Source organism: Ambystoma mexicanum, chromosome 8, assembly GCF_040938575.1.
Source record: "Ambystoma mexicanum isolate Mex_15411 chromosome 8, UKY_AmexF1_1, whole genome shotgun sequence".
Classification (NCBI taxonomy): domain Eukaryota; kingdom Metazoa; phylum Chordata; class Amphibia; order Caudata; family Ambystomatidae; genus Ambystoma; species Ambystoma mexicanum.
In genome coordinates this window covers 421546283-421568229 of record NC_090929.1, presented here as the reverse complement: position 1 = coordinate 421568229, position 21947 = coordinate 421546283, and the positions used below count along the sequence as shown (strand labels likewise).

The following is a 21947-nucleotide window of genomic DNA, read 5'->3' as shown; positions in this document are numbered from 1 at the left end:
CTCATGCGCGAGTGCTTTCGGTTTAGTAATTGCCTGCCCTCAGCATGTGTTCGTTCCCGGAGAGCTATGGGGTCACTAACTGCTTGTGAACTCACCGGGTAAGGTGTGCATGTCCGATCCCCTCGCTACCTCCAGGTGTTCTGCTTCTATGGCTCCTGGTCACCCGGCAAACTGCTACGCCTGGTTCGTGTCTGCCCGTGCCACTTGTTACAGGAGCTTCCTTTGCTCCGGATGCTCTCTGGTGCTCGCCAGTCACCTGAGACAGCATCTTGGGGAGGAAAGCTTCCCTCGCTTTCACTTACCGCAGCCTGTGCAAAATAGGTCTTCAAAGGGCAAGCTTCCCTCTTGCACACTTCCCGCTGCACAATCTCTGCACTTGTGGCTTCTGGAGTCACAGACTCTATCAGGACCGCCTACTGTTTTTTTACCAGACAGTGCTCCCGGCGTCTTCTCCTTCCTCCAGTTACTGCGCAGGCTGCAAACACGAATCACATTGCTCGCTCTGCTTGCTGATGGCCTGCACCTGAGGGGGGGTTCTTTTAAGCCTCCCAGTTTACCTCAGGTGTAGGTCCTTTCTATTAATGATCTGACCACTCCTACAGCATTGTTCCTCTTTAGCCCTCTTCCTCGTCCCAGCACTTAGGGAATTATGAGACTTGAAGTCCCTAATGTCAAAGTTAGGTTTTCTGGCTTGATATTCAATTTCAAACCTAATACTCTAAAGGAATATCATAAGGATCAGTTACCAAACTTGATTGAAAAGAGGAATCAAGTACTTTCACAGATTCCCTTTCACTGTACCTTTGGGAGTTAGGAACGTTTTTAGCTTTATAATTCTCCAGGTTTTTCTCGGTGTTCAGAGCCGACCTGGTTCACTATCCTGTCAGGCAGTGTGACTGTTAAGGAGAATTCTCTCTGTAGGCTGAATTTCCTAACCTAGTGAGTCCCCCAGCAGCTTTGCTGGATTTCTGGAGTTTGTTTTTCTTCCTCCTGCCAAGAGTGAGACTCTTTTTCTCCCACTCTTGGACATGATTAATGGTATTCCTTTGATTGGTAATGTGTTTTATGGGCTATGGGGTCCTTTACTCCATAGGGCCTCATGTGTTTTTCCTATGTGTCTTACACAGCACCCTCCATGCAGTGACACAGGGGTGTCGTAGTGACACCCCACCATAGACTCCATACCCTGGGACTGACTACTGTCTCCCAGGGCATGTAAAGTCACCATTGGCTTTACTAGTCCCAAATTATTAACAGAAACCAGTACAAACCATCATATTGTGGACGTACTGGTCGGGGCAATTTGATTGCCCCGGGGTCTGTTAGTCGAGGGGGCATGTCTCCGTCTCCCCTGATCGAGTTTTGGCTGGTGGCAGTGGAAACTACTTTTTATATTCGACCGCACATATTTTCCTATGGGACTTTCCCATTGTTCGAGGCTACCAGCTTTCATTATTTAATTCTCATAGCCTCGAACATACCGCCGGTTTATTTAATTAATATTAATTCTCCGGTTGGTATTTTTTGCCAAGACTCGATTCTAAAATGGCGTTTGTGTTCTCTTCTGTGACTCCAACCCAAGTCGAGCCCTTTGTTCCACTTTTTGGCGGGCTTCTCCACAGAAGCCTCCAAAAGTGGTGCCACTCTGTCTGGGTACCACAGGGGGTGTGGGAGGGGGTTTAGGCACCCTGGACTGAGTTACCGTGGTAACTCAAGTCGCACTCTTGTGTGATTGGCCCAAGTGGTGAGCCGGCCGGCTCACCACTTAGCATGTTTGAGTGACAGCTAGGGTGAGTGAATGGGGGTTTTCTGCATAAAAGCAGGGCTTTGGGGACTGGAACTTCAGAAGTCACCACAAGACCTGAGAATCCGACGAGGGAGAAGCTGAGCCGACCTACCACGATGTCACCACCGGTGGAGCCCTGCGGAACCGACTTACCAATTCCCGACGACGGAGAAGATCTCCTGGCTGGAGAGGCTTCTTCCCCTGACTGGTGGGCACAACCAGTTTACCTTTCTTCCTTCACACCCCAGCCCGGTTTGTGGTCGAACTGCCCGTGCCAAGCACCCCGGCGGCCGGATAGCCACTCACCACTAAACCGCGAATCAACGGACCGCTCCTTGTACCCGAGAAACTCTGCGGCTGGTTTCTTCCCTGGCAGTGCAACGGGTCCCTGTCTTCCTCCACGACGAGATCCTCTCTTCCTCCAGACGAAGCACCGACTTGCACCCGCTGCCAGGAACAACTGCCCCCGCTGGAGCGTTCTCACCACTTTAAGGTACTGTGTCCGCCAGGCCTCCCTTTCTAAAGATTGCAACAAGGTAATAATAACTCCTTAACCTTCTGGACTGGGCTGGCCGCCTTGACCCTCTAACTGGTCCCTTTTCTTTGATCCAACTTCTTTTGGAACCATTACAAGACTTTTGTGCACTGCAACCGTGTGACCTTGGACACATTTTGTTTGGATCCTCTTAAAGCGGATCCGGCCTACTAACTCTGAATTCCCGGTTTTACTGTGCCTTCCTCTCTTGCTATGTTCTTGTAAAAGTGTTGGGATCTGTTTCAATTTGTTCTCTGCTTTTCTCTCCCTTTTTAAAAACGAACTATTAGAGTGCCATCTACGTTAAGCGATCACCGCTGTCTGAAAATAAGTGGGGCTTTACTTAAGACTTGTCTAATATTCTTTTGAGGGAGTGTATATCTTTTAGTGACCGTGTTTTTGAATTGCTTACTATTAGTGCCTGTGTGTTTTTCTAGATGTGGTTTTAAATAAATAATTATATCTCTTTTACACCAAGCCCTGGTCAGTGTTTACTTGTTCTATTGTGTGCTCTTGACCTATTGTGAATACTCTGTATCCTGCCTAACTCTTCTTGAGGTAAGTCTGACTGCTCAGACACAGCTACCAAGTGAATCTGTGTGGTACAGACTGCTACCAAGTGGGTTTACTGCCAAACACCTGTAGTCCTAAATCTTTTGCAGTGGTCCCAGAGGGAAATGCACAGGTTTCTGCCTAACAGGGACCATGAAGATGCTTTTTAGAAATGGATCGCTATTGGATGTGGGTCCCTGACCCCTCTTGGCTCCTCACGGCTCCCAGTATACACACCCGGTTCACTATCCTGCCAAGTATTCTCTGTCAGGTTCCAGGCCCCTTCGTATTGATTTACTTTCTCTTGGGCACCAGGCCTCTTGGTATTTGCTTCTTTCTCTTGGATCCCAGATCCCTTGGTATTTGTTTCTCTCTCTCCGGTCTCAGACCCCTTGGTATTTGTTTCTCTCTCGCTCTCAGTTCCAAGACTCGTGGTTCTTCCGCTCTGTATTTGGGCAGACCCGGCTCAGAAATCCACCAGGTACTGTGACTATGAGGATGCTTGGGGATGCTGCTTGTTACTGTGTATGGGTCCCTGACCCACTTAATTTTTTGTGGGTTCCGGTAACCACCCCGGCAGCCCAAATACCTGTGCAATGCTTGCCGGTGAGCTCCGGTTGGTTGCAGGCTTCCCTTTCTACTCATCTGGTTCTTCCAGGGAGGATCTCATCACTGCGGCGTCTCCACAGCATTTCTCGTTCTGCGGTTTGCAGTTCCTAGGATTGCGCATACCAGATCTCTTGGTCAGCTGGGTGCCCGCTTCCTCTCTGGCCCTGCTGCCCAGTGCTTGGCAGACTCTTCCGTGACGGCTCCACCTCCTGGTAAGCATCCCGGTTTCTGCTCTCTGGCCCAGTTTTGCTCTCCGGCTGCCTCCGTCGCCTGGTTCCTCTAGGCAGGATCCCTCTCCTTGTTGTCGTTTCCCTCTTTTCTTTTGAATGGGTTCTTCCCAATCAGAGGTTGCAAAAAACTAGACCGCTCACTGAGGTTTTCATTAGTGCTCTATATGCTTCTGCACTTCTTCCTCGTCCCAGTACTGATCTTGAGCATTCCATTGAGTCAGTTGGTCTTTTCCTCGTCTCAGTATATAAGGAGTCCCTTGAGAAGTCCACACTCTTCCTCGTCCCATTACTTCCTACCCTACTGGTTTTAAGGAAACAGATAGGAACACTAGGAATGGTGTTGTAGGGTATTGGTGAGGAAGGTTGGTTATGGTAAGGCGGGCTATGGAGATACTGCGTTCTCCCCAGGTCATCACTAATCTCATAGGGGGTTTCCCTTCCCATGAAATCCACCTGCTGAGTACCACCCCAGGGGGACTATGGGGTAGCAACCTCACCTGAAGGGGGCCCCCCTAGGGGAGAAGTGATGACATCCAAAGATTCGTCATAGCACGCTTTACAAAAGATGAAGATACCAACTGACAAAAAAACATAAAGTAAAGATAAACAATGATTAGAGTATTGTTTACAAGAATTAAGCAACTTATGCAATTAGTGCATCAAGACAACCAACAATATTAAATCACCTTTTAACATTAGTTTAAGCTCCGGGGAAAGAACATATAGAAAAATTAAGTATTAACCATTTTATGGTAACCTGAGCAGAGGCACCTTGGCTCCACATTTTCAGCAAACACAAGACTACTCAATTTCTAAAGGACTTTCATAGGGTAAGGGTATTGACACAGGTGGCATGACTGTTGGCACAGACTTTTATTGTGTTCAAAAGTAAAGAAGAAACCTATCTCTCCGCAACTCTAAGAGGGGATTCCCTGCCTCAAATCAGCAACTAGGGAATCTGTCATAATGTCCAAGTAAATGAAAAAGAGTCCAGGGTTGTGTGTCAAAATGCCTACTTCTACCCCTTAAACCAAAGAGATGTTTTGTTGGTTTAGAAGAATGCCTCCCTTGTTCTGGACACTGGATTATAGTTTCAATTGGCAGGTGGGAACTGTGCCTGAGGGAATGACTCCTTCTCCAGGTTTCAGTTCATTTCTGACATGCGCTCACCTGCTGCCTCCCGTCCTGGGTCGCTTGTTGCAGCGATCCTGTCTTGGTACGGCGGGGCTCAGGCGCCGGACATGCCTGCATTCCTTCCCTGGCTCCCTACGGCGGTATGCATTGTGATTGCCATGGCGCCGTAGTGATGCTGGAGAATGCGCAGCTCGATGACGCAGTAATGCGGTCATGTGACAATGCCACATGACCAACCAGGAAGTCATTCCCAGAAGTATTTAAACACCCAACCTATGGACAACACCGCTTCATAGCTGTTCTGCGGGTGGCGTTTTGTTTCTGCATGTGTTTTTTGATACCTTGGCTTCTGGATTTCTTAGCTTTCCATTTTTGGATTGCTGCTGTTTTTTTCCCTGGTTGGTTTTGGTGCATTGGATTTTTCTGGACTTGAATAAATGGATTTGGACCCTGGAACTTTGGTTTTTGGAACTGCTTTTGTATTTTGCCCTGGATTCTGGAACATTTGGACATTGGACTTGGTGTGACTCTTTTCTCTACCGGGAACTCTGGTGAGATTGTGGAACTATTTTCATTCACCTAGCTTGCGCCTCAGTGCCCTTCGGCTTAACTCAGTAGAAGATCCTTTCTTCAAGGCACGCCAATTCCTGAATCAGGTATGCTATGTATATTAAGTAGTACCGACTCTGTGACTAATTCCCTTTTTCCTTCTAGCTGCCGAGTGTCAAGCAGTGCTGTACCATATCTCACCTTTTGTCCCAATTTCTGGCCAGCCATTTCTTGGTTCTTCCCTGGCTGGTACTTGGGGAAGAAGGCATAAGTTCATCTGGGTCCTTAGTTCACGACAATTTCCAGGATATAACAAAGTTCCAGCTTGAGGTGCTGTAAAGTTCTCAGTTCCAACTCAAACATCACTCCTCACTGACCATAGTTTTCCTCACTATTGGGTTCCTGGAGAATGTCTCCCTTATCCAGTTTCTGTATCATTATTCTGAATCATTTTGCCATGCCAGGCAAATGACTCCCTTTCCCAGGCTTTCTTCTACTTGGTTTCACGGTACACAACACCAGGGGGTATGGCTTCTTTCCCCTGATCTCTCTCAGACTTTTGTCACGTTTCACGGACGTCTGGGAAATGACTCCCTTCCTTAAGCCCTTTTCAGGCTCTTTATCGTAGTTCAAGAAGGTTGGGGGAATGTCTTCCTTCCCCTGACCTTTCTCAGGCTTTATATGGCAGTTCAACACACCAGGGAGGAATGTCTCCCTTCCCCTGACCTTTCTCAAGCTTTCTGTTCGTTGTGAGGCTCTACAGTGGCTCGGGTAGGCAGACCTGGTACACTTACCTGCCATGTGTTGCAATGAAGATGCACAGTTGAGGAATTCCTTCTCATTCACATGTGGATCCACGACCCGGTCTCTTTCACTCTGTCTGATTTCTACTATACTCAATTCACTATCCTTCCAGGTAAAGTAGTTTGCCCGAACGTTCTTATATTTTAAGTCTGGGTCCCAGACCTTAAACTAGTTTCTTGTGTTCCAAGGCACCCCGGTTTCAGTCTTCCCCGAGGCTTCCAACAGCTTCCTCTCTGGTTCTTCGGTCCTCGTGCTGCCTCCTGCAGACCTTCACTGGAGCTGGGATGCGTGGCTTTGCTCGACCGTGTGGTTTGGGGGGTTCTCGCGTCTGGCCTTGCTCTTCTGTTCTCGGTATGCCGATACATGGGTAGTTCCTCCGAGTGTGTGTGTGTGTGGTGTGTGGGTGTGTGTGTGTGTTTTTTGTTCTCTCCAGGTCGTGACTAGTCCTATAGGGGTTTTCCCACCCCATGAGATACACCCACTGACTACCACCCGCTGGGGGACAATCGGGTAGAGGCCTCACCTTCCTGGCTTCATGGGAAGGGGCTTCCCCTAGGGGAGAAGTGACAACATCCAAGGATTCATCACAATAGGTAAAAGTGTGTCGGCTCGACATTTTTGCCTACCAGAAAGAAGTAGACAGATATTAAAATTTTCAGAGACAACTGTACTCAATCACTTTAACTACTTTTATGTGGTTTTGTAATTTTCTTGTATCCTTGTTCTCCTCTGTAATGCTCTCAATCCCAGATCTATGGTATACCCAAGAAGAACAAGTTACTCTCTTACCTGGTAACGTCCTTTCGATGGGATGGTCCGACGACGTATTGCATATCTATGACAGTAATCACCACAGCTGTGCTGCTTTGGAAAATCTTTCTGCGTCCTGCGTCGATGACGTCGATACGCCGCCCTCGAGGACCTCCTCCGATGGCCGACGTCACCAGATGTTATAAGTAGGACGCACGACGCCTGTAGCCTCAGTTGTAGTTTTGTTCCCCAGAACGCGTGGTACCAGTCTTCTGCCAGTCTGACACACAAAGCCTTGCGGAAACGTAAGCTGCAATCGCACAAGAAATTCTATAGCGGGGAAGGCAGGGAGCGAGCGATATGGAATACGTCGTAGGACCATCCCATCGAAAGAACGTTACCAGGTAAGAGAGTAACTTGTTCTTCGAGGGGATTGGGCCCTCCGACGTATTCCATATCTATGACAGACTCCCAAAGCAGTACCAATGCAAGGAGGTGGAAAAAGAATTTAGAAAACAGAAATTTAGAATGTCCAATCAAATTGCGGTGTAAGGGACCGCCTTGCCAAAGGCCAGATCCTGCCCATGGATGGAATCGAGGGAATAGTGACGTACAAAAGCATGTACCGAAGCCCAGGTGGCTGCATCACAGATGTTACGAATAGGAAAAGCCCTCTGTAGGGCAGTAGAGACAGCAATACCCCTGGTAGAATGGGCCCGCAAGCTGACCGGTGGGTCCTTACCCGCCAAGCGGTAACACTCAGAGATAGCCAAAATAATCCAGCGAGACAAAGTCTGTTTCGTCACAGCTTGCCCTAAACGCTTTCCAGCGTAACCAATGAAAAGCTGACCCGGGACATGCGTGAAATATAAAAGCTTAATGCTCTCCTAGGATCAAGCCAATGGAGCCTCTCCTCTTCCTTACCAGGAAGTGGAGGAGGGTAAACCACCGGAAGAACAACCTTCTGGCCTAAATGAAATTCCGACACCACCTTCGGAAGAAAGGAAGGACGAACTCTAAGGACAACCCTGTCCTTATGAAACACAGTGAAGGGTGGCTTAACTGAAAGTGCCTGTAACTCACTCACTCTGCGAGCGGAAGTGACCGCAACCAAAAATACAGTTTTAAGAGTCAACAGTCTCAAAGGGCATGAATGCAAAGGCTCAAATGGAACACCCATCAGAAACTTGAGAACAAGGTTCAAATCCCAACCGGGCACCTGGAAAGGTGACGGAGGGAACACATTAGTGAGCCCTTTCAGAAACTGAGAAATTAAAGGAATTTTAAAATCGGAACACTCTTCAGACGAGCGCTTAAATATGGACAGTGCCGCCAGGTAACCTTTAACGGTACCCACTTGCAAGCCCCTGTGGGCCAAAGAAAGCAGAAAAGACAGAACCATGGGAATGTCACATGCAAAAGGATCCACATTCTTAACCCTGCACCAGTCGCAGAGCTTACGCCAACGGCAACGGTACAGGGACTTTGTTGCTGGCCGTCTGGCCGAAAGCAACACCTCCATCACGTCTTCAGGGAGGTCCTAATCCTTATACCTCAACCTTTCAGAAGCCAAGCGTTAAGGTTGAGGGATCTGACCTCTGGATGGAGAACCTGACCCTCCTCCCGTGAGAGCAGATCGTCTCGGTAGGGAAGACGACGTGGAGGGCAGATGGACAAGTCGAGAAGGTCCGGGTATCACGTCCACCGGGCCAACGCCAGAGCAATGAGGATCATCCGAGAACCGAATCACCGTAACCTCTGCAATACTTGCGGGATGACGGGGACTGGAGGAAACGCATACAGCAGTGGGAATGACCACTCTACCACAAACACGTCTTCCAAGGCTCCTTTTGGACGAAATTCCCACGAGCAGAACCTCTCGCACTTCCGGTTGGCACTGGAGGCGAAGAGATCCACTTGAGGGGTTCCCCAAAGGGCGAAGATCTCCAGGAGAATCTCCTGAGCCAACTCCCACTCGTGAGAGATCGCGCTCTGCCTGCTCAGAGCGTCCGCCGTCTTGTTTTCGTCTCCGGCCAGATGAACTGCCGAGATTGAAACTTCCTGCTGGATTGCCCAGAACCAGAGCTGCATCGCCTCCCTGCACAGAGGAAGTGACCCTGCACCCCCTTTTTGTTGAGGATGGCCACCGTGTTGTCCGTCAGAATCAGGACATTCTTTCCTCGCACAGTCGGCAGAAAAGCCTTTAGGGCTAGCCTGACGGCCCTCAGCTCCAACAGATTGATAGAGTCTGGACTCCGACGGAGACCAACGACCGCTGACCGTCAACTTGTTGGCATGAGCTCCCAATCCCGTGAGGGATGTGTCCGTCATGATTATGACCTCCGGCCAGGGCAGCCAAAATGGAGCCCCCCTCATCAGATTGCCTTCGTCGGCCCACACAGAAAGTCCTGGGCGACCGAGGACGGCACCTGAACAGGGTCCGACATCCTGCCGGAGGACTGAGACCACTGGAGCTTGAGTGCCCATTGCAAAGATCTCATCTGCCTCTGGCACCAGAAGAATGCAGGATGCCATGAGGCCGAGCAGTCTCAAGAACTTGAACGCTGGGAGACTCTGGGCAAGTTGAAACTTGTGCACCATCTGCTGAATGTGATGAGCTCTCACCTGGGGAGGAAAACGCTGACCCAGGGACGTGTCGAGCACTGCTCCGATGTACTGGAGCCTCTAAGTTGGTGCCAAATGGGACTTCTTTAAATTGTGGGAGAAGCCCAGCTTGTGGAGGGAGTGGCAGGTGACGGACAGATGATCTAGGACTTGCTCGGGAGAGCGCGTCCTGATCAACCAATCGTCCAGGTAGGGGTAGACATGAATTCCCCCTTTCCTGAGATGCGCTGCCACTATTACCATGAGCTTGGTGAAGACCCTTGGGGCGGAGGTCAATCCGAACGACAGGACCCGAAACTGAAAGTGCGATTCTCCAACCGCGAACCTCAGGTACTTCTTGTGCTTTGGATGGATCGGCACATGAAAGTAAGCATCCTTGAGGTCGAGAGACAACAATCAGTCCTGAAGTTGAAGGGCCTGGAGGACTTCAGAGAGAGTAACCATCTTGAACTTGTCCTTCTTCCTGAGGAGTTTTTTCAAACCGCGCAAGTCCATGATGGGTCTCAATCCCCCATATTTCTTGGAAATAAAAAAATAAGGGGAATACCATCCCTTGTTCCTCTCTGCTACAGGCACCAGTTCTATGGCGCCTTTCTCCAGCAGGGATTGAATTTCCTGCGCAAGGAGCGGATCCGGACTCTTCAAAGAGATTCCCCGGTGGATTGTCGTGAGGCCTCTGCGGGAAAGGAAGACAGTAGCCGTGGGCTATGATCTCCAGAACCCACACATCTGAAGTAATGGCACGCCACTCTACAAGATGCTGCGCCAGCCTTCCCCGAATCGGCGAACCATGGGACATGGCCTCATGACTGAGCTGAAGCGGCTGCGGCGTTGCCTGAGAGCAAAAAGGCAACTGCCTGAGCGGCCTTGGCACCTCGAGTACCCTGTTTTCCACCTCCTACGGTGGCCCCTTTGACTGGCAGCTCCTCTCGCTTTACCAAAGGATGAGTAATAACAAAAGGAACCTCCCCTCCACTGCTGTTCCCTAGGACAAAAAGGCAGAGGTTGTCGAACTGCAGCGCCCAACGACTTTGCTGCAGCTTTGGAGGTCTGCAACCTCTCAAGGCTCTCGTCAGCCTTGCTGCCAAAAAGATGTTCCCCGTCAAAGGGCATGTTGAGGAGCCGGGCCTGCACATCAGGAGCAAACCCCCGACTTCTGCAACCACGCAAACCTGCGTATAACGGTGCTCGCCGCCATGGACCGGCTGACGCAATCTGCCATGTCCAAACCCGACTGAACGGCCTCACACATGGCATCCTTGACATCCTGAACCATGGCAAGGAAACCATCCCGTTCATCCCCTTCGGGAATATGTTCAGCCGCTAAGGAAACACAGTTCCACAGAGTGTGCGTGAAATGTGACAAGGCACATATGGAGTTGGCCGCCTGAAGCGCCATACCCCCTGCAGAAAACACTTTCTTCGCCCAGCCGTCAAAACACTTGTCGTCCCTATCAGGAGGGATGGTAGGATACAACGCCTGCTTTGCCGGGCCGTAGCCGCCTGCACCACCAAACTCTCCGGAGTAGGGTGCTTGGACAAGTAGCAGGGGTCGCTACTGGCTGGGCGGTATTTTCACGGTAAAGACTTGCCCACTGCCGGGAAACTCTCTGGAGCAGTGCAAGCCGCCGCCACCCTCCTCTCTAGCGCCATATGAAACGGCAGTACCGAGTCAGTTGGTGGACCAAGGTTGAGGATATCCGTAAGGTCATCCTGAAGAAACTCTCCTGGGGGAGCAGACCTACCCAAGTACTTGGTGAGTCTAGATATAAGGCGCCGGTACGAGGAGTCGGCTTGAGTGCCAGGCACAGGCCTACAAAACTCCACCTCCGGAGAGGTGTCCAGCCCACTAGCATCGTGCAGGGACTGCCTCAGGTCCTCAAATTGGCTATGGCCCGAGAGAATCTCGTCAGGCACCGTATTAGGAACCATGCCATCATCAGAACCTTCATCCACCTCTGAAATGAACTCAAGATGGCGGTAAGAAGGCACAGAATGTGAACCAAAGCCATGCTTGACTTTGGCCAGAGCCTTTCTAGGGGTTCCACCGAGCCCCGGGGTACCCCCGTCGACACAGCCTCGAAAGGCGTTGAGGGCGTCAAGTGAATCGGCGCCGACGCCGAACGCGGCGCCGACAGCATCGATGGCGTCGACACAGGCCTCGAGGCCGGAGCCCCGAGCGTGTCCCTTGACAGCCTGGGCGCCGATGGCGCGACAACTTCTTCGGAGGCGGGGCCTCGAAAGAGTCCGTCGACGACCTCGGCGCCACCGGCGTCAATGTCTTCCTCGAAGACACCACAGGTTCACACGGTCTTGAGCGCGTCGAGGACCGGGACCTGGACCGGGCATGACGAGAACGATTCCCCTTGTTCGAGCGGGACCTCTCCCGCGAATCGTGCCGACCACCCAAGCCTGAAGGTGTGCGAGCAGTGTCTCTCGACCGATCACGACCGACCCCACTCGGAGGCGCGGACAGACCGGTGCCCTGCGATTCGAGAATCGCTAACATTTTCTTCCCGAAGGAAGCCCATTCCTCCGGCGTTGCATGCTTGGTGGGAAAAGCGACCCGCCAACGGGCGGAGTCCTCGGATGAGGACGGGGAAGGCGACCGATGACGGCGCTTCCGGGAGTGCCTCGAAGAGGCAGAGGAGTGGCGAGACCGACTCCAGGACCGAGACCCACTGGACTTCCGATGACGATGCGGAGAGTCTCCCCTCGAATCGTCTGTCGAATGCCCCGCAGACCTCGACTTCCATGGCTTGGACACCTTACATACCAAATACTTCTTCTTGCGTAGTCAACACAGTCATCTGTGTCATGGGCCTTCCCGAGGCACCAGAGGGAGGCGTCGTGCGAGTCCGTCACCGACATCTTGGACCCCTAGTCCCCGCACTTCTTAAAGCCCGGACGAGGGGTGGAAGACGAGGTAGACATCCTTCACGAAGAAGAAACTTCACAAAACGAACAGGTTCGAAGAACCAAGATAACAACAGAAACTCCAAAGAGTCGAGGCGCGCCATGATTCCCGAAGCGAACAAGTTCGCGGAAAAAACGGAATTGAGGCTACGGGCGTCGTGCGTCCTACTTACAACATCTGGTGATGTCGACCGTCGGAGGAGGTCCTCGAGGGCGGCGTATCTACGTCATCGACGCAGGACGCAGACACTGTAAGATTTTCCGAAGCAGCACAGCTGTGGTGATTACTGTCATAGATATGGAATACGTCGGAGGACCCAATCCCCTCGAATCTGTGTTTTGGCCCCATAGATCTGTTGCTATCTGTCTTTCTGTGTGTAAATAAACTTGCACTAATTTTATATCAGAAACATGCTAACTAAATATGCAATCACCTTTGCCTGGCGTGGTAAACCTAACCATTTCCTCTAATGCTGGACATGGTTACGGACTTTCTGGGATTGACATTCAAAGACAACTTATTGATTTACTGGACAAGAAAAAATCTGCAGTCAAATATTTGTATAGGTCGGATTATTAATCAAGCAATTTCTACATGTATTAATTAACCTGAATAACTGTACCGATCAGCTGAAGAAAACAATGACATTAACGGTGCAAAAGCGTTCATCTTTTTATGCTGTGACAGTGAATAACTCCCAAACTGCGGCCTGACCCTGAGATAGTCTTACAACAAGTTTAAGGTGGTGCACATTTTTAAGGGTAAAAAAAACATGCAAAATAATGGCCACTCTGTCATTCCTTCAGAGAGAAAAAGTAGCTCTCTACATAGAGTCAATATCCTATTCTTTGTGGAAGACATTTGCAATGGTTAAGGAATATGCAAACAAAGAGCAGACTGACTGGGTCAGTATACAGATATATCCCATGAACAGCTCTCACAAATGCTTTTTATTGTGCTTATTAAGAACATTCGAATTGTGTTGATGGGGAAAGACGTTCATTTTCAGGATCAGTGATGTGTCAATGATCACCTATTCTACCTTAGGGTTACAGTTCCCTTTGTGGGTGATTGGTTAGCCATCCAACATTAAAAAAACGCTCATTCTCTATAGAGTAGGTAACATCTTTCCCCTCTAGAAAATACATCATGGGTCCTCTGATGGACAGAAAACCCTCCGGTCGTAAAACAAGAGGCAAGCATGCACTCTGCTCCGGAGGGACATAAACATGAAATCCCTGAAGCGTAAGAGAATTCACCCCATTTAAGGGAAAGTAATGCTTTATGAATAGAGGAAACCACACAACCAAGCACCTCAGACACATGGAGGTATCAGTACATTACAAATGACTTACCAGCTCCCCAAAATGTTTCATCGCATATTCAAGCACACCAGCTGCGGCCTCTGGCTGCTGCAGTTTATTGTTAATACTGAAAAACAAAGGGCAAAACAAAGATATCACGCTTCAGGACAGCAAACCAGCTTTCTGCAAAATTACCAGATAACACACAATCTTAAGGCTGGGAATGGGAGATTTTGCTGCAGCATATTTGCATGAAGTTGATTTAATCGAGTTTTTTTAACTTGATTTTCTCACAAATATAAGTGCGTGTAGGTAACTATCGAGTGTATGGGGGTTAAGGAGAGGGCTGCGGAGGGGTAGGGTGGTGTGGAAGGGGGGAACACCCGCATATATTTGCAGCAAAATCACCAAATTTAAAAAAGGAATGAGATGAAATCTACCTCGAGAAAAATAATATCGACCAAATCACATAACTCTTGGTGCCACTTTGTATGCTAACCTTTGCTACATAACATGAACCCCATATTGTGTTTTTAATCAAAGCAAATATTTAGGGAGAAATCGGTCATCAAAAAGACCAGCATAATTATATACAAACATAATATCAACATAATTTTTAATCTCACAGTTTTAGATTAACAAATGGGATAAAGTACCCCCATCGTACTTTAAGGATATTTCAAGTCGCAGAGAAGTTCCGTGACCCAATGAACAGTTCCTTTATAAAGTCACAGAACCTTAAGATGACTTGCAATATCCTTTTAACATATGGTTATGGCCTATAATGCCTGGCCTTTTGCTTAATGTTATGCAAGACATCTTCCATTTGCTGATGCATATAATCAATGTAGAATTTGTTCGGGTTTTAAATAAAAAAGAAAACAAATATGCAGTGCGGCGAGTCAGGTTGAACGTGTGTATGGTCAGGTGAAGCACCAGGCCCCACTCCTGTGAGACAAGGTCTGGCCTCAGGGGAAGACTATGTGGAGGACGGATGGCCATGTCCAGAAGGTCTGGGTACCATGTCCTTCTGGCCGAAACCAGGGCAATCAGGATCATGGGTCCTCTGTACCTCTTCAACCTCCTGTCTCCTGATTACTTGAGGAATGGCGGTAATTAGTGAAAACGCATAAAGAAGCTAGACTTTCCAGGCCACTACGAATGTGTCCCCAGTACTCCTCTCGGGGGAAATTCCCTGGAGCAGAAAGGGTAGCACTTCCTGTTCACACTGGATACAAACAGATCCACATGGGGGCGGGAGTGTTTACCCAGAGGGTGAAGATCTCCAAAAGGACCTCCTGGCACAGCTCCCACTCGTGAGAGACCAGGCCCCGTCTCCTCAGGCGTCGCCGTCAAGTTATTCGTCCTCGCGAGGTGAAATGCTAATAGGGAGATCTTGTTCTGTAACACCCAGAACCAGAGATACACCCCCTCTGCACAGGTGGAGTGACCCTACACTGCCTCTCTTGTTGATGCAGTGCATGGCCAATGCGCTGTCCGTCATGCTCAGAGAAAAAGTTTTCCCCTGTATGGAGGGCAAAAAGAGCATCAGAGCCACCAGTCTGATAGCCCACAGCAATAACAGATGAATGTACAGTCTTGTCTGCGCCAGGGACCAAAGCCTACTCACCGTTAACTCGTTCAGGTGAGTGCCGCAGCATTTCAGTAATACATCCGTTATCACTTCCGGACACGGTTGTCAAAACGGTTCTTCTCCCATCAAGTTCTCCCTGCGAGTCCACCAGAGTAGATCCTGCGCGATTCTTCTTGGTACTGTCATAGGCAGAGGTGGCAGCCGCTCCTCCGGTAGAATGAGCTCTGAGACACTAAGGCACATCCTTCCCAGCTAGATCGTAGCATTCTGAAACAGTCAGTGGTCCCCCAAAGCTCCCCGACAAGGAAATTCACTGGAGCAGAACAACTCGCAATTCTTGTTACCACTGGTAGCTAAGAGGTACACTTTAATTCCCCAAAAAGAGACAATCTCCTCCAGAACCTCCTGACAGAGGTCCCACTCATGGCAGGCCGAAGAATTGCCTGCTCAAGGCATTCGCTGTGACATTCTCCCATCCGGCCAGATGAGCCGCCATCAGGGAGACACTGTTCTCCAGAGCCTAGTACCACAGTCTCATTGGTGCTATGCACAGAGATAAGGACCCAACACCACCTTGTTTGTTGAGGTAGTGTATGGCCACTGTGTTGTCTGTCAGGATCAGCACAGTCTTGGTTTCACAGAGGGGAGGAAAGTGACCAGAGCCAGCCTGATCGACATCAACTCGAGCAAGTTGATGTGTTCCCAAGACTCCACAGGTGACCAAACTGTGCTCACTGTCAGATGCAGGTTTTTCCCACATTTCCAAAACTGGGGGCTCCACCACCACATTAAAGGGCAGGAGGGTTTCCTTCTTTGGGGCATCGTCCAGAATGTCACAGAGTTCATAATTGGATGGAGCAGAAAGCCCCAGCGTATCTACCACCTTAGCCATCAAGTGCTGGAAGACAGTCTGAGACTTACCTAGGGTGGGAGCTGGTAAGATGTCGAACTCCAAGAAAGTGTCTAGGCCGCTGGTCCCTTGCAGGTCCTCTGCCAGGTCCAGCAAGCCCTCACCAGCCCCCTAAAATTCCTCTGGGATGTCTCTCGCTGCGCTAGAACCTATGGGATCAAGCCCAAAATAGAACTGGTTAAACTGTTCATCATAGATGCCATACATCTTAGACATAAAAGTGTCCCTGGGGCGTGGGACGCAGAGTCCGTGATGCTGATAGGCGCCGACAATGCCGTTGCTGGGACGCCCAATGGCGGGTCTCACATCACCAAGGGCCCTATTTCTTCTGGACCAGTTCCGAGCCCTTAGGCATGCAGGAGTGCTCTTCAGAGGATCCCTGATGTATGCGTAAGAAACAGTGGAACCCTTCAGCACCGCAGCTAAAGCCGACGACGGCGCTGCCCGCACCACAGGCACCAGGGGCACCGGTGACTTGGCGAAGATGTTAGGTATTTTTATTGGGGGGAGGTTTCCCATTCCTCTGGTGTGGAGGACTGGGCTGGAAAAGGCACTCCTGCCGACTGCTCAGGGTAACCCTCAGAGCATGGCCTCTTTTTCTTTGAGGAGAAAGAAGAGTGGCAATGAGAGGACTCACTCTGGCCTTGGACGGAGTCCGCACAGCAATTTCAAAGATAAGAAGCTTGACAAGCATGTTTCCGATTACTGAACAGAGCGTGAAGAAAAAAACTGAAATCATGGGGCGCTGTGCCGCGATATATACTGGCCAGGATATCATATGTGACGTGGGGCACGTAGATGCATCGGACAACCGTTTCAGACCCATGCTGTGCTCCCTGGCGGCGGAAAGGTTTCTGGAGAACGGTTGAGCTGGAATAGGGATACCGTAGATGAGGAATCCGTTGCAGGAAATAATGCATTAGAAAGCCAAACCCAGAACCGGTAATGGCCATTGCCAATGACAAACTTCATGAACATTCTGTGCTTTGAATGACTTGCCACATGAAAGTAAGCACCATGGAGGTGGAGTGGCACCAACCATTCCTGAATTTCCGGGGCCTGCAGTATGAACTTATCCTTCCTAAGAAATTTGGTCAAGCTTGTCAGGCCCAAGATAGGTTTAAGACCTCTGCCTTTTTTGGGACCAAAATATAAAGGGAGTACCACCCCGTTTCTTTCTGGAGCATTGGGTCTGGAACAGGGGGTGATCTGGAAAGAGGGGTACAGTCTGGTGGACACGTTAGAAAGGGAAGACAGTATCCCTGAGAGACTACCTGCCACAACAGGTAGGAGATATTGCACCCATCTGCAAAATGTGCGTCAGATGCCCCTACCAGAGAGGAATGGTGGAAGTACTCAGTGGTTTTGTGGCTTAAGCCGCACTGGAAGGCACGGAAGCAGGAGTAGCTTGAGTTGATTTCCTACGTCTACCTCTTGAGGGTCTAGAAAATCTTTTCTGACCCTGGAGAGTCGTAGCTGTAGGAACTAAAAGTATTTGCCTTTCCACTGTGAGGAAGTCAGAACAGGTTGTTTTACCGACACAGGATTTGTGGAACTCGGGGTCGAAGGATGCTGGCTTGTATTTTCTTGCAAAATCCTCATGGACTGCTGTACCCTGAGGAGGGAATCTTCCATAGCTCCAGTAATAGATTTTATTCTTTTATATAATTATGGAAAGGGAGGACGGGTTGCACCTGTGTGCCCTTGTCTAGAATGTCAGTCAAATCACATTCTATTTTCTCCTTGGGTTTGAGATAAATGAAGGCGAAAAATGTGGATGCGTGCAAAGCACAACTTGGTTTTTATGAATGGTAATGAAAGGTTTTATTACAGACAATACCTGTAAATTTGCTATCCCTTCTTATTGATGTAACCGCTATGAGGAAAGGCACCTTGTAAGAGAGTTCCCTTAGCATGGCTTTATGCATAGGTTCAAAGGGTGCACACATGAGACTCTGCAGCACAATGTTTAGGTCTCACCCTGGGAGTGGATGAACCACTGGTGATGTCATCTTTTAACTCCCTCCAGAAAGGCCTAAACCACGTCACTTTCCACCAGGATATATTCTGTTGTGAAGTGGTATAAAACGCTGGAGCTACTGGATGTACATTTTGTGAATTAGATGCTAGATGGGAGTATATCAGGTAAAGTAGGTAGGTAGGTTACAATGTGTGTAGGTGTGCATTCAATGGGGGTTAATATTGTTCCTCTTGCACCTTTTCCACTTGTTGTAATAACAGTGTCTTGTGTTTGATGTTCATGCCTTCTTTAGTATTTCCATACATCTCAGAGGTAATTGTAAATGACCAAACTCTATGATTTCACGAGCCATGCTGCTAAGTTCAATGTTTGTGGACAAGGGTGGGTTAATTTACCCTGTTGTTGGGTGAGAAAGTAGTGTACTGGGTTTAGCGTGAATGGTGGATGCCTTGCCATCACGCTCTTGTTGCATAGTTTTGTCCGGAAAGATAGAAGTGCCATCTTTATCGCTAAGAGCTGTAGGTTGTGTATGTGTTGAGCGGTTTGTCTTTGTGCCCACGTGCCATGCATCGTGAGTTCCTAACAATGGGACCCCAAGCCTAACATTGACTGTCTGTTATTGTCGCCTAAATTGTTGGTACGGTGAAGGGTCTTCCTTTTAAGGGGTTCTCTTTTGTCCACCACTACAGAACATTGTCAAGACGGATTTCTAGAACCTGGCCTAATGGACAGATTTTAGGAGGCCACCCTAGTTTTAGTGAACGGGGAACTCTTGAGAGGTTAGCCAAAACACAATCAAGGTAAACGTGGAGAGCAGTAAAGGCTATTCTCATAGATTCTTAAAATGCATTCAAATGAATTATTCCACACAGAAGGTAAGTAGATGAATGCAGGAAGGATGGCACCAAGTCTCTTAACTCCAGCAGTCCAATCCCTAAGAAGAATTGTGCCCAAGAATAACAGAAGCCACAATGCTTCCCTGCAGAATGTAGTCTCTGTAGATAAGTTCTAATTGGTGGTCGGTCAAAATCTCGAAAAAATAATCTCGAATGACAAAATGGTCGAAAAAAAAATCTCGAAAAGAATTATATATTTATTTTGGGGTCCGGGATTAAAATAAAAATGTTAAAAAAAAGGGGGGGTTGAGGGGAAGCCCCCCATTTCGAATAAAAAAACGTCATTAAAAAAATGTGACTTTTTTTTCTGACTTTTTTTCGAGATTTATATTTTCGGTATTATGACCATAAACCGTTCTAATTATACTTGTGTTGGTGATTGTACAAAAGAAGATATTTAACAAGGTTACTAGGTAAGTAAATTGTGTTCTCATCTTTCAGGAAATATTACCCAGCTCTGACGAACAAAAAGCAGCATGTTATCCTGTGGAGGGCAGGGGGGGCAAATGCTTTCCCAGATGACTTGATGGTCATGATGAGTCGACTCAGGGTCAGTGGAGGTTGGGTTTCCTGCCTTTGGTTCTGGTGAGAGGTACCCAGGAGCTGCGGGTGCAAGATACAACCCCTGGCGATGGAGAAGGAGAAACCACTTAACAGTAATGTTCTTTCTATGGATTCTTCTCCCACAGATTGCTCATCAGCTAAGATATCCATTCCAGCGTCAGCTGCTCAGAAACTTTGACAGGGGGGCTTAGTACGACTCGACAGTCGATCCCTCGACTCAACTGTGCCACTTGTCGGCTCCGGATGTGACATTGGCTGCCATATTTATGTCACTACGCCTCCGTACCTCTGTCCCTCACCACCTCCCCTCAACCCCCCCCCCCCCAAGCTCAGCAGCCGTGGAGGAAGAATCCAAGGATTTGGGCTGAAACAGCTGAACCAAAACATTTTTTTTAACTGAGGACTGGATTGCACTGAAAGTCACTGACTGACACCATTATCATAGAAAGGCCTCAAACAGTGCCCAATGTATAACTATGCAAAGCCTTCTCCCACAAGAAGAGGACAACCAGAAATAGATTGCAGACCACTTTCATAGCAGGGCCAGATGGGAGGGTGATTAATCTCTGGGAGAAGAGTTCATAGAAAGAACATTACCGGTAAGCAATTTCTCCTTCAATGGATTGCATTCTCCCCCAGATTCCTCATCAGATAGACTCCCAAAACAGTACAGAGTGCGGAGGCAGGATGAAAGCACTTAAGACAAGGAAGCTCCACCACATGCTACATCCAGCCAGTAATGCTTGGTGAATGTGTGGAGCGATGACCATGTCGCTGCTCGGCATGATACTTTTACTGGAACACCTCTTTGTAAAGCAGATGATGGCCATGCCTCTGGTGGAATGTGCCCCAATGACTGGTGGCAGATCTTTCCCTGCGCCCCGGTAACACTCTGCAATGCAAAGAGTTACCCGAACCCTATCTGGACAGAGAGAAAGCCACCAAGAGTTGGTAATTGCACCTGAATTCCACCGTCCTTGCCACATAAAAGCTGAGAGCCCTCATAGGGTCCAACCTATGCAGCCTCTCCTCATCTTTGGAAGGAAAACACTAGCAAATCGATGCTCAGAGACCACCTTAGGCAGGAATAGAGGTCGCACCTTGAGTGAGACTTTCGTTTTAAAGAACCAGAGAAAAGGAGGCTCACAGGATAAAACCTGTAGCACACATACACGTCTTGCTGACGTGATTGCCACCACGAAGGCCGTTTTCAATTAAGTAGCCTGTCAGAACATGAATGCATGGGCTCAAATTGAGCCATAAAAAATGTGACAACCAAGTTCAGGTCCCAGTCGGGAATCCACAAATTCGGTAGGCAGAAAACTATGTACTAGGCCCTTCAGGAATGGGGTCATAACTGGGATTGTGAAGAAGTATCCTTGATCCGGAGACCAACAGACAAAGCCACCAACCTGAAGGTCTGAAAGGCTTGCGATCGAAGACACTCCATCACTGCAGTGGTGGGACAAGCAAAAGGATCTATCCTGTGTTCCCTGCACCACGCCTCAATTCTTCTCCATCTACATGCCTACAGAGATCTGGTAGATGGTCTGCATGCAGCCAGTATTACTGCAAGTATCTCTTATGAGAGGTTTCAGTCATCATATCTCATCTTCTCAAGAGCCATGCATGTAGGTTGAGACATTGTGGGTTCGGGTGGAGTACCCGACCTTCTGACTGGGAAAGGCGGTCTGGCCGTCGAGGCTACCATATAGGAGGGAAGATGGTCAATTCTAGGAGTTTCGAGTAACACGTCTTCATCGCCCAATCAAGGGCGATCAAGATCATGGTGGTTCAAAATCTCTTCAACCTTCCGAGAACCCACAGGATGACAGGTATCGGTGGGAAGGTATAGTGGATGTTGAAGACCCCCTCCACTAGTAATGTGTGCCCTAGACCGCCTTTCTCTGGCAATTCCCTTCAGCAAAACTGTCTGCACTTCGAGTTGGACCGCGTGGCAAACAGAACTACCTTCGGGGTATCCCACTGAGCGAACATCTCCTAGAGAACTTCCTGGCACACTTCCCACTTGAGTGAGACAGTGTTCTGCCTGCTCAGAGCATACGCCAGCGAGTTCTCCATTCCTGCTCGATGGGCAGCTGAAGCGGAGATCTGGTTCTCCAGCAACAAGAACCATAGTTGCTGCACTTCCTTGCAAAGCGGTAGAGACTGAACACCTCCCTGTTTGTTGAGGTAGTGTATGGCCA

General features: G+C 49.0%; 1 protein-coding gene across 4 annotated transcripts in view; it reads right to left on the bottom strand.

Annotated features, from left to right (window-relative positions):
• MTOR (mechanistic target of rapamycin kinase) overlaps positions 1 to 21947 on the bottom strand; it is a 2476747-nt gene that overhangs the window by 1566066 nt on the left and 888734 nt on the right. For all 4 annotated transcript variants that reach the window (XM_069609933.1, XM_069609934.1, XM_069609936.1 and 1 more), the window contains one exon: positions 13847 to 13922. In XM_069609933.1, coding sequence (XP_069466034.1) covers positions 13847 to 13922 — 76 coding nt within the window. The remainder of the gene's footprint in view (positions 1 to 13846; positions 13923 to 21947) is intronic.